The sequence below is a fragment of the Rattus norvegicus genome, chromosome 14 (genome assembly GCF_036323735.1).
Source record: "Rattus norvegicus strain BN/NHsdMcwi chromosome 14, GRCr8, whole genome shotgun sequence".
Taxonomy (NCBI): domain Eukaryota; kingdom Metazoa; phylum Chordata; class Mammalia; order Rodentia; family Muridae; genus Rattus; species Rattus norvegicus.
The window spans coordinates 82,807,955-82,820,953 of record NC_086032.1 but is presented as its reverse complement, the minus strand read 5'-3'; the positions used below and the strand labels follow the sequence as shown (position 1 = coordinate 82,820,953).

The 12,999-nt window shown below is 52.3% G+C and overlaps 1 protein-coding gene across 49 annotated transcripts in view; it reads left to right on the top strand.

Annotated features, from left to right (window-relative positions):
• Osbp2 (oxysterol binding protein 2) overlaps positions 1–12,261 on the top strand; it is a 161,694-nt gene extending 149,433 nt beyond the window's left edge. For 13 of the 49 annotated variants that reach the window (XM_039092010.2, XM_039092007.2, XM_063273189.1 and 10 more), the window contains 10 exons: positions 499–684; positions 1,083–1,146; positions 1,408–1,554; positions 2,520–2,765; positions 3,876–3,996; positions 4,212–4,315; positions 4,388–4,483; positions 4,560–4,735; positions 10,293–10,519; positions 10,751–12,261. In XM_039092010.2, the coding sequence (XP_038947938.1) occupies positions 499–684; positions 1,083–1,146; positions 1,408–1,554; positions 2,520–2,765; positions 3,876–3,996; positions 4,212–4,315; positions 4,388–4,483; positions 4,560–4,735; positions 10,293–10,519; positions 10,751–10,893 (1,510 nt within the window). In that variant the 3' untranslated portion in view covers positions 10,894–12,261. Of the gene's footprint in view, positions 1–498; positions 685–1,082; positions 1,203–1,407; positions 1,555–2,519; positions 2,766–3,875; positions 3,997–4,211; positions 4,316–4,387; positions 4,484–4,559; positions 4,736–10,292; positions 10,520–10,750 lie in introns of those variants that run through there. The other 36 variants (XM_039092013.2, NM_001107232.2, XM_063273201.1 and 33 more) reach the window with 14 other exon arrangements.
• Positions 12,262–12,999: the final 738 nt, after the last annotated feature.

Sequence of the window (12,999 nt, the reverse complement as noted above, 5' to 3'; positions counted from 1 at the left end):
GTGTTCAGCTCAAAAACTGTTTCCTAGGAATATTAAATTTTAAAAGAAAGAAGAAAAAGAGAAAAAATCTGGGTATGGTGGCACACCCCTTTAATCCCAGTACTCAGGAGACAGAGGCAGATAGATCTCTATGAGTTCAGCCTAGGGCCGAAGAGATACATGGTTCAGTGGTTAAGAGCGCTGACTGCTCTTCCAAAGGTCCTGAGTTCAATTCCCAGCAACTACCTGGTGGCTCGCAACCATCTGTAATGGGATCCAATGCCCTCTTCTGGTGCGTCTGAAGACAGCTACAGTGTACTCATATATAATAAATAAATAAATCTTTAAAAAAAAAAAAAAAGAGTTCAGGCCAGCCTGGTTTACAGGAGTTCCAGGCAAGCCGGGGCTACATAATGAGTTCCTGTGTTTAAAGAAAGGAAAAAAAAGGCTACAGTAGCATTTTAAATCCAGAGCTGGCATAGAGCACGACCTGGCTGTCTGAACTTCCACCCACTCCAGCAACATCATCAATCCTTATGGTTCTGCAACCAGGGTGAACCTGCTCTCCTCATCTCCAAGGGTTCTGGGCTCCATACAGTCAACTGCTTCCTGCCCGTCTCCTGAGGCTCTGGCTGCCTGGCTGAGCCACACTGCCCATCCACAGGCTCCTAGAGCCCGGGCCCATCAGCCTCAGTGCCCCTGCAGGTATAGCGGCCTATCCCATAAGTGAGAGAACAGGAGGGGACATTTCAGGACCCCCAGTGTAGGAAGCACATGAAGGCACACTTCGTCTGTGGGATAAATGGGCCCATGGGCTCCTACCAGGCTCTCCCAGACTCTCCACTTGTCTTCTCCTTGGGCCTGGGTATAAGGACTCTAGGCAAGGGCTTTGCTGAGCCTCCCGTACTGAAAGCAATGACGAAGGATTGGGCCTCTCTGGACTGCTGTCTGGGTCCCTCTGCCCTCAGCTCCTGTCCCACAACAGACATGGATAGGATGCCTTTGGGCTGCCTCGCACCTTGGCTGTCTGGATTCAGGGAGGGCAGGGTTAGAGACAGTTGTCAGAACTTGTCCACAACTGGACTCCCCTTCGTTTTCTGCAGAAAGCCTGAGGGTGGACCTGGGACGACCTCTGTGGACTGGACCTCAGCAGATAATGTACGTGAGGTGGGAGCACACAGGAGCCAAGGGCGGCCGGGCACCTCAGCCTCAGGGTTGGAGAGGTATCAGCATTGTGAACATAGGGCCACCTTTGGGTTCCAGATCTGCCTCCCATGCAGCACAGGAGAAGGTGGCCTCTGCCTTTCTCACCAAGCAGTGTAGCAGCATATGACTGACTGTCAGTTCTTGGAGGGTCAGGAGCAAGTACATGGACTCACGGGGGATGGGCTCGGGGTCTGCTGACACACATGCCTGTTCTCCCGGCAGGTATTAGATGGTGCCTCATTCATGCCCAAGGATTCATGCAAAGTGAAGAGGCGAGTCCGGATCCCTGACAAACCCAACTATAGCCTTAACCTCTGGAGCATCATGAAGAATTGCATTGGCCGAGAGCTCTCCCGGATCCCCATGCCGGTAGGCGCCTCTGGGCAGGAGCCACTGGGGCTCCAGGGATGTGGGTGCACATGAGAACCTGGGAGGTGGCACTTGAGGGGTGTGTGACTGAGTCTTTTGTGTTCCTTGGACTATTCCACAGAGAACAGGGACCTTCAAACTGTGAAGGAAGCAGCCAAAGCAGGATTCTGTGTGATTAAGAGCCGGGGGTATCCCAGAACGCCCCATAGCGCCCCCCACTTGTCCTCACACGGTAGACAGAGGTGGCAGAGATTGGTAGGTTTTAGGGGCAGGTAGTCCTTCCTGCCAGGGGCTGTTTTGGTGCACCCTTGGCAAATAGAGACTCAGCAAAGTCATAGAGCCATCCAAGGGCATCTTTCTATCACCAAGAAAGGGCTTGGGGCCCCCTGGTTAACCAGCTTTACTGTGTGACACTTTCACGTCTCTGTGTCCACACTGCCCAGCTGAAACACACAATACACACACACACACACACACACACACACACACACCCCTAGAGAGTAGAATAAGATAATGTTATCAAGGAAGACTCACCTTCCAAGGGAACATAACCTTGACTTGTCTGGGGCTAATGGGGCCAATGGGGCCAATCCCTACCCATCCTGCATAGCACAGGAGCTCTCTACAGAACACTTAGTCCGTGGTTCCAAACAGGGAGTATCTACGGCCCCCACCTGTGGACCCCTGGACCCACTGTGTCTGACTTTGATGGTCCATCTCTGGGCATGTGGTTTCCTGATGCCATGGCTTTCATGAAGTTGGCATCCTGGTGAGAGAAGGGGACAGTGTACATCCTCAGGTGACACAAAGTGGCATGTCAACAAGGGACATGTGCTGAGGGGGAAAATGGAGGCAGGAGGTGCTGGACACGAACCTCACTGTGGCAGCGCCACCAGCTCAGTACTGTCCTGTGGTATCTAAGAAAGGCAGAGACACTGTTGACCAGCAACCTGCAACACCCACAGGTGAACTTCAATGAGCCCCTGTCCATGCTCCAGCGACTTACAGAGGACCTCGAGTACCACCACCTGCTGGACAAGGCGGTGAACTGCACCAGCTCTGTGGAGCAGATGTGCCTGGTGGCTGCCTTCTCGGTGTCCTCCTACTCCACCACCGTGCACCGCATCGCCAAGCCCTTCAACCCGATGCTGGGGGAGACCTTCGAGTTGGATCGCCTGGAGGACATGGGCCTGCGTTCTCTCTGCGAGCAGGTAAGGTCAGCTATTCATCTGGCCGGGTGACAAATGGACTACAGCTTGTGACCCTGATGGAACCTTCAGTTCATGTCTAACTGGGCAACTGGGCCTCTCATGGCAAGGTCAGGTCCAGACGCAGAGAGGGGCATGGTGGGAGAGCCTGGTGAGACAGTCATGTCTGGCCATAGGAGGGAAGGATTAATCCCCCAACCAGGGATTAGTGGAACAAAAATAGAAGGTAATTTACAGGGGTCACTAGCAAGTCTAGACAAGCTAGAGCATAGGTCACCACTGAGCCAAGTGTCAGGCAGCAGCCTGGGACATGCATATTGAGAAGGACACGTCCCCGGTCAATATCCCCTCTATCCTTTCCCCATGAAGATAAGTCAACGCTACACACGGTCACATGGCAGTCTGATGCTGAACCAGGACACCTTTCAAGGAGATGGCCCAGTGCCGTAGAGCTGCTCTGGGCCCCATGATCAGCCAGAAGGAACCCCGAAAGCTGCCTGAGCAGGCTGCCAGTTTAGATATACTCCAGGGCACGCAAGGACTTGTCAGGTGGCAGCAGTAACCAACACAAGATTATGGTGGCTAAGTGTGAAACAGGAATTGGAAAATTTGCTGACTGACACTTTAGAGGTGGGGCTTGGGGATCTCAGAGTCCTTGGCCTGAACCCCTCTTCCTCATCCAGCCAGTGGTGAGTGCCCTAGAGGCTCCAGGTGCAGTTCAGACACCGAGACACAGTGAGGACTGCAAGACACAGAGCTCTCATTGTTCGGGGTGAGGGTTTGGGGCTCAGGACGTTAATGTCTAGCTGTTCAGGCAGAATGGTCAGTTGAAGTGGTCACGGCAGTGCATGGCGCTAGAGCACACGTGGTTAGACAGAAGGGAGAGGGGCAGATAGAAAAGGGAGACGATAATCACGGGAGAACACGATAATCACTGGGCTCACTGGATCCCTGAGGGGAGTTTGGGGACAAGGCAAGGTTGTGCCGTGAGGCACCCTGAAAAGAGTCTGGGGCAATACAGCCTGGCTGTTGTGCGGTTGGGATGGGGGGCATGAAGACCCCTGGCTGGGTCTGTGTCTAGCTATGCTCATACCTAGCTTGGTCTGGTCCCAGGTGAGCCATCACCCCCCGTCTGCTGCCCACCACGTGTTCTCTAAGCATGGCTGGAGCCTCTGGCAGGAGATCACCATCGCCAGCAAGTTCCGGGGGAAATACATCTCCATCATGCCACTTGGTGAGCTCAGGGCTCCCTGGATGGGAGGGTGCTTGGCTTTGCCCATCTGAAAGCCAGCTGTGACCCCCAGGCCCACTGACCACTGATCTCCTAGCCTATACCCCGTCCCTCCAAGGTTTTGCAGATATCCCTCTAGTTCTTGACCCTGGGTCTGTGGGTGGTCTGGCCAGAGCCGCCATGAGGGACCCATGGCCTCTGACCTGTCTGGCCTCCAGGTGCCATCCACCTCGAATTCCAGGCCAGTGGCAATCACTACGTGTGGAGGAAGAGTACCTCCACTGTGCACAACATCATCGTGGGCAAGCTCTGGATTGACCAGGTCAGGGGGTCCTTGGGGAGGTGGGGCCTGTGACCCAGGGACTGACAACTGACCACCACCTGCTCTCACTAGTCAGGGGACATTGAGATTGTGAACCACAAGACCAAGGACCGGTGCCAGCTGAAGTTCGTGCCCTACAGCTACTTCTCCAAAGAGGCAGCCCGAAAGGTAACCAGGGTCACAGCCTGGAACCCTGTGGGCCCAGAGCAGACTGTGTGCTTATGTGTCCTGCCAACATCCGCAGGTGACTGGAGTGGTGAGCGACAGCCAGGGCAAGGCCCACTACGTGCTGTCAGGTTCCTGGGATGAGCAGATGGAGTGTTCTAAGATTGTGCACAGCAGCCCCAGCTCTGATGGGAAGCAGAAAACCGTGTACCAGACGCTGCCAGCCAAGCTGCTATGGAGGAAATACCCACTGCCGTGAGTCAGGGTGGGGCGCCATCTTTGGGGGATAAGGGGGCCAAGACAGAGGCAGAGAAGAGGGCAGGGAAGAGACTGGCATAGGATTCCCCTCACCCCACCTATCTAGCAGAGAACAGGGTCAGGATGCTGCCATCCCAGTGCCAACAGTGGCAGCCCAACAGCTCATGGGCATGAAGACAGTCAGTGGCAGCAAATGCTGTGTAGACACTCTGAGCAAAGTGACCGAGTAGAGTTCTTCCCTGCAACGAATGCCACAAGAAAAAAAGCCAAGCTTGACAACAAATCACAGGAAACTGAGCGAGAAACTTACAGCAAAGACAAAAGAGAGAAACCTATGGAGGAAAAAATGGCTGAAATTGAGGATCCACAGCAAGGTTCAGTAGAGCAAATATGGCCTCGGGATACAGGTTGGAAGAAAGGCATTGCAGCATAAATGGGAACTTTGGGGATACCTGCAACTCTAGCACTCAGAAGTTGGAGCCGAAGGGTTCTAAGTTTGGGGCCAGCCTGAGCTGCATAGTGAAACAGCATGAGCCTGCGTAGTGAGTGAGATAGCCTGTACTCCATGGTGAGACTCTGGGTCAAGAAGCCAAAAGAGAGAGGTAAAATGGGAAGGCCTACACGTTGGTCACCACAAGTGAGTCCCAGAGCACTTCCTGAAAGTGTGTGTAGAATTCACCCCTAGACTCCCTGAGCAGTCCTCAGCTGCATAAGGTCCACAGCAAGGCCGGGAGCTGTATCTAGCTGCTGTGCTTCTAGCCCAGGGTCCCAGAAGGAAATGGGTACTGCTGGAGAGAGGGTGTTCTACGTCTATTAAAGTAGCCAGTCTCTCCTGCTACAGGTCATGTCAGGTTGGCCCAGGAATTGCTATGTAGCCCAAACCTCAAATTTGCAATCCTCCTGCTTCAACATCCCAAGAGCTGGGATTTCAGTCATGTACCACTGTGCCTGGCCCCAAACCGCCAGATTCTTAGAAAGCTATTACTTGTTGAAATCCTGCACCCCAACAGCTGTCTTCAGCAATATCGGGAGCCTTCCAGGTGCTGACAGACTGGCATTACCAATGACAGGAAGAGGAGGAATACAGCCATCCCTCGGTAACCAGCAAACCAAGTTTTCCAGGAGGAAAGAAGCAAATAAAAGTGGAAAGGAGGCAGAATAGGTTAACAATGAAAGCTGCTCACTGAGGATGGAGGCGTGACTTAATGGCAGAGCCCCAGTGCTCAGCATACACAAGCACTGAGTGCTAGCACAGAAGACAAGATCCCACATTAAAAGTCAGGAGAGGAAGAAAGACCTCGGGTCAAGAGAATCTATAGACTGAATGGTAAAGTTAAAGATAATGTTCATTTAGAACTTACTATAGTCAAAACAGTCAAAGGCAAGAGGATCAGCAGTTCAAGGCCAGCCTGAGCTACAAACCTTACCTCAGAAAAAAAAAGAAGGCAGCGTTTCAAGGTATTTTAAATGTCTTCTATTTTATGTATGAATGTGTGCTGCATATGTATGTATGCAACATCTTGCATGCAGGTGCCCTAAGAGGGCAGAAAGGGGTGTCCTATCACTTGGGACTGGGGAGTTACAGGTGGTCACGAGCTGCCATGTGAGTGCTGGGTCCTCTGGAAGAGCAGCCAGTGCTCTTATCCATTGAACTATAGCACCAGCCCCTCAGTTTATTTTAAACAGTGAGAGCCCAGGACATATTGAAGGCCAGAGGAAAGACCTATCCTAAGCCTTGGGACATGGAGATTGCAGGAGGATGGAAAAGTGATTGGCCTAGAGATTGTCTAGTGCCTGGAGCCCCTCAGAGGTTTATGGATCTGTACAGAGCAGAGGCACAGCAGATCCCGTGGATAAGACTTAAAGAGTCTGGGGCAGAATGGTCGTCCCACTAGGAAAAAGATCAACCAGTGCCTCCCTCCCTCCTACACACACCTCGCTTTGTAAGAGAAGAAATGCCAGACGGCCTCTCCAGTGAGATCAAGTCTCCTGACTGTTAAGAAATAATTCACACTCTGAATGTGAAACTACACATGACTGACTACCTTCTATCCCTTATGAGAATGATTCTTCCTCCTCCTCCTCCTCCTCCTCCTCCTCCTCCTTCCTCTCTCTCTCTCTCTCTCTCTCTCTCTCTCTCTCTCTCTCTCCCTCTCTCTCTCTCTCTCTCTCTCTCTCTCTCTCTCTCTCTCTCTCTCTCATACACACACACACTCTCAGGTAGTAGAGACAGGGCCATAGGAAGTTTATGGCCAGCTGATACACAGTGAATTGAGGCCAGCCTCAGCTACATAAGACCCTGCCTCAAAAAGAGAGGGAAAAAAGCATGAAGAAAGGGTACACGAAGAGAGAGAGGGAGCGCACCCACAGTCCCTGTTCTTAGCAAAGGGTTACTACTAAGAACCAAGACAGAATGTTTGATATAGCCTTTAATCCCAGCAACTCAGGAGGCAGAGGCAGAGGAGTTCAGAGTTCAAGGCCAGCCTGATCGCTGCCTAGGCTCCTAGCCATTAGAAATACAGAGTAAGATCCTGTTAGTTTCTGTTCTATTCTTGTTAAGAGACAAAACCATGATGTGTCTCTGTGAAGAGACAACCTATAAAAGCAATCATTTTACTGGGGGCTTGGTTAGTTCATTATCATCGTGGCAGGAAACATGTTAGCTCGGAGGCAGGCACTGAAACAGTTGCTAAGAACTGTATCCTGATCTGCAGGGAGCAAGGATGGGGAGAGAGGGGAAAAAAGTGGGAGAGGAAGATAGACTCCACCTAGCCTAAGCTAAGTCCACCCCCAGAGACACACTTCCTCCAATGAGTCCACATTTCCTAATCCTCCCCAGACACCAACTGGGTACCAAACATTCAAACACAAGCCTTTGCATGGGGACATTCTTACTTAAACTACCATGAGTCTGTTTTCTAAAAATGAACAGACAGACAACAAAACAAAACAAGCCCTCAACTAACCAAATAAATATTGAAGGAAAGAAAGAAAGGAAGGAAAGAAGGAAGGGCTGGGTGCCAGGGTGCTTACCTATGATTGGAGGACAGAGGGGGCTGAGGCATGAAGGTCTTGAGTTCAGGGGCAGCCTGGCCTATGCAACAAGACCCTGTCTCAAAAAAGAAAAAAGACAGAAAGAGGAAAGAGGGCTAGATTACAGCTCAAGTCAGTGATGGAGTATGGTTAGCATTTATGAGGTCCTGGGCTGAATCCCTAGCATCCAAATTAAGATTATTTTATCATGAAAAGAATTTAAGAGGGGAGTGGTAGCTCACAGCTATAACCCCAGCATCCTAGAGGTGGTGGTGGACAGGTCAAGCCAACCCAAGCTACAGAATGAGAGTCTGCCCCCCCCCAAAAAAAAACCTAGGAGCTAGAAAGGTATCTCAGAGGTTAAAAATGCTCTCTGCCCTTGCAGATGGCCTGAATTGGCTTCCTAGGACCTATGTCAGTGGCTCACTGTAACCCCAGCACCAGGGGATCTGATACCTCCTTCTGGCTCCCTTGGGTGTCTGCTCTCACATATGCAGGAACTCACAGCAGATAGACACTTTTTAAAAAAATAAATAAATAAAAGCAAAAATAATCCAACGGGGAAATGCGCGTCACAGCAGACCATGTGACTCCCTAGCTGTGAAAAACCACCACACAGGTCAGTGAAGGCAGCTGGGAGGCAGCGCTCTCACCTAGCATGCACCCAGAGCCCCAGCAAAGCGACCCTCTAAAAAGCCCAACACAGGCTGGGTGTGGTGGTTCACACCTTTGATCCCAGCACTCAGGCAAGGCCAGCCTGGTCCATACAATGAGTTCCTGGACAGCCAGGGCTCTGTGGAGAGACCCTGTGTCAAAATCAATAATCCTAACTGGGAACCCAGTGTACCACAAGGCGCCATTTTGTATTCATTTGATTAGCAAATGGAGGGGCCAGGCTTGGAGACTTTAACCTTCAGCTCTTAGGTTGAGCATCCTCACATTGGTTGAGCCAGCCTGGAACAAGCCAGACCTCATGTCTGGAAGAACACACCCCCACCTCCACCCCACCCCACCCCATGGGCCAGTCTCCTGTAGATAGGGAAACAGAGGTCACAGGGTTAAGCCCGAGGCATCAGTGTAGTGTCAGGAACCCAAACCCAGAGCTCTGAATCCTCCGGGACGCAGTGAGTGAACAACACACACAATACCGTGTTCTACCTGCTTTAGGCTGTACTTAAGATCGAGTCGAAACACACCTGCGTTTCCGGTTTAGCCTTAAGTCCCATCCCCTACATATCTCATTATATATGCACAGTGCTCCAAATTCCCCAGCATTCTGGATAAGGGTGCAGCCTGACGTGTTAAGTGCTTCAGTCTAGGTATAAAGCGGAGACAAGCTTTTCAATTCCCAACTAATCTACAAAATGTGTATCCTGAGGAAGAGAGTAAAGAATGGGGCTGGAGAGCTGGCTCGGCAGTTAAAAGCACTGGCTGTTCCTCTAGAGGACCAGGGTTCAATTCCCAGCACCCACATGGCAGTGCACAACTGTAATTCCAGTTCCAGGGGATTCGTGGTACCAGGCATGCATGTGGGGTGTGGGTGTGTGTTGCTCTGAATTGTGGGGAGGAAAACAAATAAAAGTGAAGGCTTTACATCTGAACAGCAAATACCACTAGTTAGCCATAGAATACTGTCGCCAGCTGCAGCAAACCCATGTGGGCCACATGCAACTTGTCCATAGGCTGGACTGCTGGACACATTTCAGAGTACTAAAAATGTACCAGCGGTATCTGACTCCAGAGCAATTATACTAGAGGAAGAAAAAAAGAAGAAGAAAACCAAAACCCATGGTTATCCATTCACAAAATATGCTTCAAACTGAGGTTGGGGATTTAGCTCAATGGTAAAGCACTTGCCTAGCAAGCGCAAGGCCCTGCGTTCGGTCCCCAGCTCCGAAAAAAAGAAAAAAAATATGCTTCAAACTAATCGGTAGGGCAGAGAAAATATTATGAAAGCCAAAGACCATGAGTGATCACTGGACCTTGGTAAGCGCTTGGTAAGCGCTGCGACTCAGCTAATGCCATACTTGGAGTGATTGACGTGCAGTTTTGAAATGCGGATCACATCAGAAAAACACGAAATAAAAACTGTGCGCTAAGCATCTATCTCGAATCAGAAAACAAACGAAGAACCAGTTCCAGCCAGGTAGGAGGGAATGCTGTGCGTGATAAAGCAGAAAACCCTAAAGAAGGGCATCATTTTATCTCCAACCAATGAACATACAGGCATCTCCGACCGGGGTGCTCAACATAGGCAAGGTGCTGCAGCCAGCATGGCTATGCCTGACGCTCTGCAAAACAGAGTAGTAGGGGAAACCTTAACAAGACACGGATAAAAAGGACAAGGACAAGAGAGGTCCAGTGTAGAGAAGCAGTTGCGGGTGGATGTACCGGGTGAGGGCTGCAGAGGGCGTGTTCCACGCAGCTGGTGGGCTCTCCGGGCTGTGTTCCTAAAGGATGGGCCAGGAGCCCGCTAAGGGAGGGGCTACCCTTGTCGCTCACCACCGCCTCACCGCCACAGGGAGAACGCGGAGAACATGTACTATTTCTCGGAGCTGGCCCTGACCCTCAACGAGCAGGAGGAGGGCGTGGCGCCCACCGACAGCCGCCTGCGGCCGGACCAGCGGCTGATGGAGAGGGGCCGCTGGGACGAGGCCAACACCGAGAAGCAGCGCCTGGAGGAGAAGCAGCGCCTGAACCGGCGACGGCGGCTGGAGTCGTGCACGGCCGGCTGTGGCGGGGAGGAAGGTGAGCACAGAGCATAGCGTAGCGGGGGAACGGATGGACACCCACCCAGGGAGTGATGGTGTGGCGTGGGTGGGGGGGGTGAGGGAGGGTTTCCCAGGGTAGAAGGGAAGGTGAGAAGGGGTAATATACACCGGGGGGGGGGGAGGGTGGAGAGCTGAGGAGGGGGCAGTGAACCCCGGGCGTAGCCTAGGCAACAGGCAACTCACCCCGCCCACTGTGCCTGCGGAGCAGAGAAGGAGTCAGATGGCTATTCGCCGCTGTGGTTCGAGAAGAGGCTGGACCCGCTGACCGGGGAGATGGCCTGCATATACAAGGGCGGCTACTGGGAGGCCAAGGAGAAGAAGGACTGGCACATGTGCCCCAACATCTTCTGAGCCACTCCTGCGGAAAATACAGGCACCTGCACTGCCTGTCAGACTTTTCTTTAATGCACCCGATTTAATACAGAACCCACCAATGCGTGTGTGCGCACGCGCGTGACCACACCGCTTAAGAAGGGGTAAGGGCTGACCTGGGTTCTTGCCAGCCCCAGGTCGCCGGGTCACGTGTGCCCGTTGTTATCATTGACTTGGGCCCCATGGGCACCCTAGTTCCCAGTTACCACAACTCAGGCCGGCTGGCCGGGCCATGGGCTGCCCAGGTCACTAACCCCAACCCAGGGAGGAAATATTTCCCTCCTAGGGAGCCTCTTTTGACTTTTTTAAGAAAAAAAAATATCCATTTCTTTCCAACGATGAGGTTTAGTAAATATTTTTAGCACATCACTTAGAAGACTCACTTTCCAAGTGTTCGTTCTTGCCACAGAACGGTTCTGGCAAGAAGCCCGTTTTTAAAGACCTGAGGAAGCCAGGCCCCTTTGAATGGGGAACACTTCAAACACAGCCCGGCTTTCTAGCTGGACTGTCCAAGCTCCAGGAGCGCAACACCCGCAGAGACAGCAGGAAGCCTGGCTGGCCGGCCCAGCATGGCATGCAGAGCCCGAAGGGGGAAGGCAGTCAAAGGCAGCCGCCCCCCCCCCCCCGTGCCAGGCCTTGGCCATGGTGGGGCAGTATCCCAGTCCCAAAGAGGCCAGGAAGGGCTGAAAGGCAGGGCCCTTAGGTGCTTCCTGCCCAAGAATCAGGCCCCCAAATCAGCAATAAGGAACAAACCCTTCCTTTAGCCTGGGCTGGTGACCCAGGCTCCCAACACCTGGCCTCCCGCCTTGTCCTTCGGCGGCATCAGGGTGCCTCACTCCGAAGTCCTGACATCTTTATTTGCCTAATTTATATATATATATGATATACAAATATATATGACATAGCTATTTTGCTTAAATTTCTATGATACGTGAAAGTGAAAAATGATGAAGACAGACTGCCTGTCTGAGTTTGGCCTCCTGCCAGCCCCGCCCTCTCCTTGTAGCCCTCCCAGTGGCTTCTGCCAACCTTAGAAATGAAACCTGCCCCTCAGACCCTCTGCCTCCAACCCATCTCACTTCAGTTTGATCTGGAAAGTTCATTGCAGGGCCTTTCTTTCTACTCCAGGCCTGGTTTTGTTTTTTGTTTTGTTTTTTATTAAAAAAGAAAAAGAAAACACCACGTATGAAATGCCTTACAATGCCCACTCTAGAGAGGGGGTGGGAAGGGCGGGGGAGGGAAGGTCACTCGGTCTCCCTCAGAGCTGGAATGTACCCCTTCCCAGCAGGCTGAGCAAGCAAGCACCTTCTGATCATAATAAAAACCTTGGTTCTGGAGTTTTCCACAGCCCTGTTCCGAGTCTGTCTGTGGCTGATGAAGGTTACAGCCATGTGGATGGGCCTGGGGGTGGAGCATGGAGGCCTGGGGGTTGGAGCATGGAGGTGTGGTGCTTTATTGTGCTCAATTCCTAAGCCACAAGGGGGGAAGGGGAAGACATGATGGGACAGAGGGGACACCAATTACTGACCCAGAGAAAGGGCACCCCTTGACACCACAGCCACGGTGCAGAACTGGGCCAAGATCTGCCCACAAGCTACCCAAAAGCCACCAGGAGCATCTATTGCTCATTCCTAGAAACGTCCAGGTAGAGGCATCATGGCCATGGACCCCACAGCCTCACAAAAGGTTGGCGAGTTCCTTGCAGCCTGACAACTGTGGTGTAGGCAACGTCTATTGTCCTGTTGCCAGGCAACTCAGACCACTGGCTTCTGAGCCTTGAGGCAGAGAGGCTGGTGGTTTGGCCTGCTGGTTCCACCTCCACCGCCCAGACTTCTAGGTGAGGGAAGTGGTGGTGTTGGGTACCACCATACCAGAGCCAGGACTCGCTATCTGCCTAGAAGCCCAGCACCCCAGGCTCCGACCGGGCTCCACAAAACAGCATCCAGTCTTTCCACCTACCTGGGTGGGTGGCCACTCTGAGCAAGGGGTGCAACTCTGGGATGGACCTGTCTCAGAAGACAAGGGAGGGGACAAGCCACACTGGGCCCAGTTCAAAAAGGACAAAGGCTTCCACACTGAAGCAAA